The 8,662-nt window shown below is 54.3% G+C and overlaps 2 protein-coding genes across 3 annotated transcripts in view; both read left to right on the top strand.

Annotated features, from left to right (window-relative positions):
• Positions 1-5,126, top strand: part of ZNF837 (zinc finger protein 837) — a 15,094-nt gene extending 9,968 nt beyond the window's left edge. Inside the window, 8 exon segments of the mRNA XM_019633323.1 lie at positions 2,861-3,133; positions 3,136-3,265; positions 3,267-3,524; positions 3,526-3,601; positions 3,603-3,729; positions 3,732-3,764; positions 3,767-4,057; positions 4,060-5,126. Coding sequence (XP_019488868.1) covers positions 2,861-3,133; positions 3,136-3,265; positions 3,267-3,524; positions 3,526-3,601; positions 3,603-3,729; positions 3,732-3,764; positions 3,767-4,057; positions 4,060-4,265 — 1,394 coding nt within the window. The 3' untranslated portion in view covers positions 4,266-5,126.
• A 1,335-nt stretch (positions 5,127-6,461) lies between these two features.
• A1BG (alpha-1-B glycoprotein) overlaps positions 6,462-8,662 on the top strand; it is a 4,669-nt gene continuing 2,468 nt past the window's right edge. Inside the window, exons 1-5 of one of the 2 annotated variants that reach the window (XM_019633312.1) lie at positions 6,462-6,714; positions 6,798-6,833; positions 6,997-7,281; positions 7,685-7,957; positions 8,238-8,534. In XM_019633312.1, coding sequence (XP_019488857.1) covers positions 6,492-6,714; positions 6,798-6,833; positions 6,997-7,281; positions 7,685-7,957; positions 8,238-8,534 — 1,114 coding nt within the window. In that variant the 5' untranslated portion in view covers positions 6,462-6,491. The remainder of the gene's footprint in view (positions 6,715-6,797; positions 6,834-6,996; positions 7,282-7,684; positions 7,958-8,237; positions 8,535-8,662) is intronic. The other variant, XM_019633313.1, reaches the window with a different exon arrangement.

The following is an 8,662-nucleotide window of genomic DNA, read 5'->3' as shown; positions in this document are numbered from 1 at the left end:
TTTTTTTTTTAAAGATACAATTCACACAACATAAATGAACATTTTATTTTATTTTAAAGATTTTATTGGGAAATCAGGGGAAGGGAACAGTGTTGGGGAATTGGAGAAGAGGACTGGCCAAGTTGTTCATCAGTCTTTGTTGTGGAAGGCGCTAGTCGCCATCTGGCTTCCCGTCAGCAGCTCGTGGCCTCTAAGCTCAAGGTGCTGTGTTACAATCTTAGTTGTGGGTGGGTGGAGCCACCATCCCATGCGGGAGTCAAACCAGCAGCCTTGTTTTTAAGAGTACACGCTCTATCCACTGAGCCATCAGGCGGCAGCTCAGCTCAAGGTGCTGAGTTCATTCTTAGTTGCAGGTGGGCATAGCCCACCATCGAACAGGCAATCCTGTTGTTACATCCTGCCACCTGTTGGCAGCTCAGTGGCAGCTCAGCTCGGGCGCAGCATCACTGGCCCATGTGGGAATCGAACCAACAGCCCTGTTGCTCAGAGCTTACACTCTTAAGCCAACTCTTAACCAACTGAGCCACTCGGCCAGTCCCTAAATGAACCATTTTAAAGTGTACAGTTCAGATTGGTTCTTAGTATGTTTTTTTAAAAAAATTTTTTATTGGGGTACAGTATGTTTTTCCAGGACCCATCAACTCCAAATCAAGTCATTGTCTTCAATCTATTGTAGTTGTGGAGGGTGCAGCTCCATGGCCCAAGTGAGAATCAAACCGGCAACCTTGGTGTTATGAGCCTGCACTTTAACCACCTGAGCTAACCGGCTGCACCTATATTTTTCAGTTTTTAATATATTTACTAGTGTGCAACCATCACCATTGTCTAATTCCAGAACATTTTCAGCACCCCTAAGTTAAACTCCATACTCACTAAATAGTTATTTCCCATTCTTCCTCCCCTCATTCCTGGTCATGTTATTCCAGGCCATTGGGTGACCCAGGGAAACTGCTTGTTAGAAATTTACAAAACTGACGGAAAAGGGACAATGAGTCAACAGAGAGTTGGAGCAATTTCACTAAATACACTCAGATTTCTGGAATTTTTGATGAAAGGATATCTGTCTGTACAGAGAAGGAATAGAACCTGAGCCCTTGTGCTCCGTGAGGTGGTGATTTTTCTGTGGTCGCATATTCATGTCCCATAGGCTGTGCTGGGCAGATCCAGCTTTGCTCTGGAAGTAGCAAGAACTGAGGGGGCCGGCCGAGTGGCGCGTTGGTTAAGAACTGGCTTGGGACGCCAGAGGGCCCTGGTTCGGATCCCACATATGAGGGCCAGTGACACTGCCCTCCACAGCTAAGATGCCGAACAACAGCTCAACCTGAAGCTGGGCTTCCGTGAGTCGTTGGTGACGGCGTAGGCTGCAGTGGGTTGCCATGGGCTACCGTGTGTAGCCAGCAGCCAGCGTGAGCGGCCGTCCAGAAGCCCGCGACTGATCTGCCTCACCCGGTAAGAGCGCAGTGATGGTGCCAACTTGGGCCAGTGAAGCGACGTCCTCCACAACTACACTGAAGAACAAAAGGACAGCAACTTGTCTGTTTCTCTTCCCCAATTCCCCAGCGCTGTTCCCATCCCCCAATTCCCCAATAAAAGTCTTTAAAAAAAAAAAACTGAGAGAAAATGCTCATTCTTAGCCATGGTCCCCTTAATAGGTCAGCTCTCTGATAATCAGTGACTGTCACTGATCAGTAACGTGACTCATGTGCAAGTCCTTGTCTTCTTCCTCCTTTCCATTTTCCTACCTATCAGGTGGGCCTTCTCTTCTGTCCGACCCCTGCATGCATGTTGGCTACACATGAGAGTCACCGTCTCTGGTCTGTGTGGTACAGCTGTCCCCCACCAAGCAAGCCCCACCCAGATGGGACAGTTGTGTGTCCTTCATGATTTCAGGCTAAACATTTATAGTTTTATTTTACCTAAATGGCATCTTGGTACACATAATTTGTTTTCCTCATCCTCAGCCCTGTGTATATGTCACCTCACACAGGAAAAGGGACCACATGGTGTGATTAAGGGTCTCAATTTGGGAGGTTGTCCTGGGTTAGTCGTGATGGTGCTGTGTAATCCCAGGGTCTGTACAAGAAGAGGGAGGAGGCTCAGTCCAAGGAGGAGATGTGACAAAGACGCAGAGAGTGACAGATCTGACGTTTTGCTGCTGGCTTCGAAGATGGACAACAGGGCCAGGAGACAAGGAAAGGAGCTGGCATCTAAAGCTGGCAGAGGCGGGTCCTTCCTCCAAAAGGAAGCAACGCTGCTGAAACCTTGGTTTAGGACTGAGCTTCAGCGCTGGTAGACAATAAACTTGCATTGCTTTAAGCCACTAAAGTTGTGGTGGTTTGTTATAGCAGCAATAGGAAACCAGCAGCCACAGTGGGATTTGGAAATTGAGATGGCAGCCATCAGGCCTTCCTGGTGTTGGCTCTTGCTGGAATGATCAGGGCCCCATGCTCAGCTGCTTGCATTTGCAGTGAGGTCACCAGACCTGAGAGCCCAGGCTCCCAGGCACAGGTAAGGGGGGGGGGTGGATCTGGCACCCAGCCCTGCTGCCAGATAAGTCCCATCTCACACCTCCCAGAAGAGCATGCTGTCAGTAGGCTGGTGGTCAGCAGTGAAAGGGGATTCTGAGAATGGGTAGCTGAGCAATTGGGATGTCCCTGTTGCTTGGAGGGGGTGCTGCTGGAGTCCCAAGCCAGGGGTGATGGTTCAGCAGCCGGTGAAGAGGAGGGATGATGCCAGGGACCAGAGAGAGGCAGGGAAGGTGGTGCGTTGGTGGCAGTTTCAGGCATGGCCAACCCGAGAATAAGGGCAGGAGGCTCTAGGGTTCCAATATTTCAGTGTCATTCCTTCTCCTTTTCCCTAGGCTGTGGAGAGCTGGGGGTGACCCAGAAAGCATCAGTCCTGGGATCCTCATTCTTTGGCCCAGTTCTCCACCTTTCCCCTCCTGGGAACTGTCAACCTCCCTTTCTCTGCCAGATCGTACAGCAGGACACCATGTTGGGGGCTGGACCCACGATGAAGGCTTGGGCCCAGAACTCTGGGCAGGGAGACCCAGGGAACCCAGATCCCCAGGAAACCAACAGGGGCCAAGAGGAGAGACCCAAGACAGAGCTGAAGCCCCTGGCAGAGGACCTAGCCAAGAGATGCCCTCTCACAAGGGAGACCTGTGTGGAGGGACAGCAGGTGGCAGGACGACTTCCCAAGGTGGGGGCTCCAGGAGCTGGGGCCTTGGTGTGAGCCGCAGCCCGGAAACCCATCAGACTGCAGGAGCCATGTGGCCCCACCTCCTCTCAGGAACCTGACTTGGTCACCCCCCAGGGGCTGAATGCTGGGGAGGGCCCCTATTGGTGCCCAGCGGGTGCCAGGGCCTCCAGCCATAACTCATGCTGGGCTCTGCATCACAGATCGCCCCCTGGGGAGAAGCCTCCTATGTGTGACCAATCTGGGGGCCAAACATTGCTCTTCAGCTGCCCCTGGGCTCAGCTGTGCGAGGTCCGCACAGATTATCCATCTGGCAAACAGATTCCTGAGGACCCTGCATCCGACCCTCCTCCAGCAGAGCCCCCTAGTGGGGCTGCCTGGCGCAGGCCCATGTAGTGAGGCCTTTTGCCTGGAGGGCCGCGCTGGCCCTGCAGGACCAGGGGCAGGTGGCAGAGGAGCTCCGAAGCCCCCATGAGCAGCAGCAGATGGGTGAGGTTCCGTGCGGCTTGGCCTCGGGTTCTTGCCCCAGTGCCCCCCCCCAGCCCAGGGGCTGTATGTGTGTGACAAGTCAGCAAGGCTTTCACGCGCACCTCGAGCCTGCTGCAGCACGAGCGCATCCACAAGGGAGAGCGGCCATACGAGTGCGCAGAGTGTGGCAAGACCTTCATGCGCTGCTCCGGCCTCTACAGCCACCAGAAGAGACACACGACTGAGCGCCACCGCCGAGGTCTGGCCCTGGCCCAGAGGTCCTTTCTGTTGAGGCGCCTGCCTTGTGGAGACTGTGGCCAAGGCGTGCCCGTTGCCGAGGAGAAGCCGTATGCGTGCCCCGAGTGCAGCAAGGCCTTCAACCAGCGTTCCAACTGAGCCAGCACCAGCGTACACACACCAGCGCCAAGCAGTACGCGTGCCCTCTGTGCGAGAAGGTCTTTAAGGGCCGCTTGCGCCTGCTGCAGCACCAGCACGCGCACACCAGCGAGCAGCCCTACGCATGTGCCCAGTGCGGCCGTGCTTTCAGCCAACGCTCTAACCTCGACGAGCACCAGAAGCAGCACCGCGTTGCGCCCTAACCCGGGGATCCCCCCTGAGTGAGAGGTTGTGAGTAGGGTGTAGAGGCTGTGAGCAGGGTGCACTGGGAGGCGGTGAGCTTAGGACCCAGCCCCCACGGGGGCTGCACGTGCTGGGAGCGACCGGTGCAGAGGATCACGGCTGGAGAAACTCCCTACGATGGCAGCCCCCCTGGTGAACCTAGGCCAGGTTGGGGACAGGTGTAGCTGGGAGGTGGTTCACAGTCCTGAGAGGGGTGCATCCCTGCAGAGACAGATCTTCAAGTGGTGGCTGCTTAATGAGGGTGTCCTTAGGAATGAAACTGATGGGTAACTTACTAAAAAGCTATTTGACCTATGTGACAAATTCTCCAGATCTGGTGTTCAGAAGCCTGACTTGAAATGTCACAATAAAGACTCATTGTGTCACCCAGATTCTAGACCTAGGTCGTTCCCAGATGCAGTGTATGTCTCTGGATTGAAGGGAGACCAATACCTCTTAAGGAAGGACCAGCGTTGCCACAAGGATAGACAAATCTTCCTCAAAGGACCGGCACCGTTTTTCGTGGGGGCAGGAAATACCCAGATCAGGAATAGAGAGAGACTTGGTGACTTGAGGCTAAATCCTCAAGCACTCTGTGGAGTTTCATTGTGATCAGATAACAAAATGAGTTTGGGCTTCTTGTTTCCCCTGCACACCCATGTGGTCATGTCCTCAGTTCCTGGATAAGTATGTAATTGGAAGAGACATTCAGCAATGGCAGAATCCCCAAAATGACTCTGCTCCCCACAGGGCAAGGACCCTTAAGGTAGGAAGGTCCAAGCAGAAGCCCCTGGAACACCCCCTCCCTGCCAAGATGGTAAAGCACAAGCAATACCACATTCCCGGGGGAACTGCAGAAATCAGTGCCACCATCGAGGACCTGAAAGACGCAGGGGTGGTGATTCCCACTGCATGCCCCCTCAACCCTCCTATTCCGCTGGTGCAGAAGGTAGGTGGGTCCTGGAGCATGACAGTGGGTTATTGTAAGCTTACCAGGTGCTGCTCCAGCTGTAGTTGCTGTACCACATGTATCATGATACCTGGCAAGTCAGTTCAGTTCCAGATACAAGTGTCATAAGGTCTCCAGCTTCATCTGATCCACCCAGTCAGCTCTGTTCCAAACCCCAGGGTCCCCCTCCTGTCCAGGAAGTGCCCTAATTCTCACATATGACAATTCAACATAATTCAGGTTGTAATTCTGAAATATGTGCAATTAAATTTTGTATTTAAGTTTCAGCTATATATTCCCTTTGGCTAGAAAGAGTCAGAAATTCTTTTAGGGCCTTGAAGCTCTCTGATGCTCCCTGTCTTGAGCTAAGAATTTAGAGCCCTGAACATGTCATTTTCTTTCTGCAACCTCTGCAGTGATATAAGGTCGCCATTGGTGCCATCAACTCCCCACTGCAGTGGCCACTCGGTTCCCCAAGGCACAGGCTTCAGCTGACACCTCATTTCAAGCAACCACAGGTGACAGTTTAATTAAATGACACCTGCCACCTACCATGATTGCCAGCACCCCATATTCTGTTGGCAAGGAGTTTAGCACTGTGCTCCAGAACCAAATCAAACCCAGAATCCAAACTTTGAGAGTCTGTTTCTTGGGATCCCTCTTTTTTTTTTTTAATATTTTTTATTTTTGCGGGAGGAATTGGGGCAGGGGAACAGCATTGGGGAATTGGGGAAGGGGAACAGACAAGTTGCTGTCCTTTTTTGTTCTTCAGTCTAGTTGTGGAGGATGTCGCTTCACTGGCCCATGTTGGTATTATTATTGCGCTCTTCCCGGGTGAGGCAGTTGCACACCGGCCATTGGACAGCCGCTCACGGCTCCTCATGGCAGCTCACGAAAGCTCATGCCTGCTGCTGGCCAGCCCCTCCACTGCAGCCTACACTGTCGCCAGCAACTCTCGGCAGCCCAGCTTCAGGTTGAGCTGTTGTTCACCATCTTAGTTGTAGAGAGTGCTGCATCACTGGCCCTCATGTGGGATCTGAATTGGGGTCCTGCTGCTCAGAGTGGCGTCCCAAACCAACTCCTAACTAATGTGCCACTCGGCCGGCCCCTAATATTTTATTTTTGAAGTTGTATTTTTTATTTTTTCATTTAAATCATTTTGCTATTTATTGGTTTTCTTTATTTGTTATTGTTTGCTGTTTTTACTGTATTATTTTTTATCATTTATATTATTTATTATTAATTTAGTTTATTAATTATGATACTAATTATCATTATTGCTGAGGTTCCTGAGGCCATGGGGGTTCGCCCTTTGTCCCCACCCTCTGCGGGCTCCCGCCTTCTAAGGACAAACAGCGGTAAGAGGTCAGTGTCCAGCGCCGCCCCTGCTGTGTCACTGAGGCCTTATCACCCAGACACTTACTGGGCTGGAATGAGGCTGACCACCATGTCCATGCAGATGGTCTTCCTGCTGCTCTGGGGTGAGGCATCCTGGGCCTGGGTCCCCTGGAGAGGGAGGGCAGGAAGGGGCAGGAATGTGGACCTCACAGGCATGTCTCCACAGGTCTCTCCTTGAGCCCAGTGCTAGAAGCAGCCATAGGTGAGCCTGGGCCAGGCCTGGGGATGGTGGGCACACGCAGGGCCTGGGGATGGTGGGCACATGTGGGGCCTTCATGATGGGTGCGTGTGTGGTCTGGGGACAGTGGGCACATGCAAGGGTGCCCCTGTCCTGGTGTCCGGCTCTGAACCCCACCCCCACACAGCATTCGAGACACAGCCGATCCTGTGGGCAGAGGCAGAATCGCTCCTGGAACCCTGGGCCAATATGACGCTGACATGCCGGGCCCGCCTGCAGACCCCGAATTTTCAGCTTTTCAGGGATGGGGTGCCCCAGGAGCATGTGCACCTTGATTTAATCACCATGCAACACCAGTTCCCGCTAGGAGCAGTGACAGGTGACACCCGGGGCCTCTACCGCTGCCGTTCTGGCCTGGGCAGTGAAAGTGGATGGACCCAGCTGAGCAACCTGCTGGAGGTGACCGGGGCAGGTGAGCAGGGGTTTCTATGGGGCCAGCAGCAGTGGGAGGAGGCTGCTGGAGAGGCCTCCCTTCCTACACTCCTCACTCTCCTTGTCTTCCTCTTCTGAAGCACCTCCACCCAAGCAGTTAGGTGACTTTGGGCAAGTAACCTGACATCTCTGAACCTCAATTTCCCCATCTGTAGAGTAAGGGTGATGTTTGTACTGACCCCAGAAGGTTGTGAGGAAGAAATGCCTGATTCCCCACAAAGTGCTTAGGGCAGGCCTGGCACAGAGCAGGCCCCCTAATGCATCTTCCTTTCATTTTATGTCCATGTCCATCCACCCACCACACACACACACATTTTCATGAGTGTGGTCCACTATGTCTCTTAAGTCATGCAAACCTACAATTGACCCTGTCCCACCTGCAGAGTCCCTGCCCCCACCCCTCCTGTCAAGTGAGCCTGTGTCCTGGATCGCACCGGGCCTGAACACGACCCTGCTGTGCCGTGGGGGATTTCTGGGTGTGACCTTCCTGCTGAGGCGGACAGGTGATGATCAGTTTCTGGAGGTGGCTGAGGCCTCTGAAGACGTGGAGGCCACCTTCTTAGTTCACCAGGCTGGCAACTACAGCTGCAGCTACCGGACCCACGCAGCGGGCACCCCCTCTGAGCCCAGTGCCACTGTGACCGTGGAGGACCTGGGTGAGTGTGTGGACCATCCGGAGGGTTTCCTGGGGGAGGAGGTTCCTGGAGGATATAGCCCCCTTTACCTTGTCCCCCAACCCTGTACACCCCTGCCCAGGACTGGGAAACAGTTGCCTGGATCACAGCAGGCCTGAGTGCTACAATGCTGTGCGGTCGGGAGGTCTGAGGATGGGGGTTCCTGGGCTGCCACCAGCAGGGCGCAGGTCCGGAGGCTGAACTTTATCAGGGAAAGGGGTGTCAGGCCTCCGCTGTGCCAGCCACCCTCCCTGCCTTTTAGCGGCGTTGCCATCACCCACGCTGAGTGTCAACAGAGAGGCTGCAGAGGTCTTGCGCCCTGGTGAGGGAGCCACCCTGGTCTGCCAGGCGCCCCTGAGCGGCGTGGACTTCCAGCTGCGGCGCGGCGAGGAGGCACTGCAAGTGCCCATGAGCAGCACCAGCCCGGACCGCATCTTCTTCCAGCTGAACGCGTTGGCCTTGGGGGACAGCGGACTCTACACCTGCCGCTACCGCCTGCGCGACGAGCGCACTCCCTGGTCCGCGGACAGCGCGCCGGTAGAACTCCTGCTGATCGATGGTGAGCCTAGCGCTGCACCCTGGGCAGCGGGGGAGACACCCAGGGAAGGTCCCCGGGACTGCACGCCTGAGTCAGGGCCTAGTCCCGACTCATGTGCCCGGCCTCAGTTTCCCCAATTGAGAATGGGA

This window comes from Hipposideros armiger, unplaced genomic scaffold (assembly GCF_001890085.2).
Source record: "Hipposideros armiger isolate ML-2016 unplaced genomic scaffold, ASM189008v1 scaffold_1286, whole genome shotgun sequence".
Classification (NCBI taxonomy): domain Eukaryota; kingdom Metazoa; phylum Chordata; class Mammalia; order Chiroptera; family Hipposideridae; genus Hipposideros; species Hipposideros armiger.
This window is presented reverse-complemented; position numbering and strand designations above follow the sequence as displayed.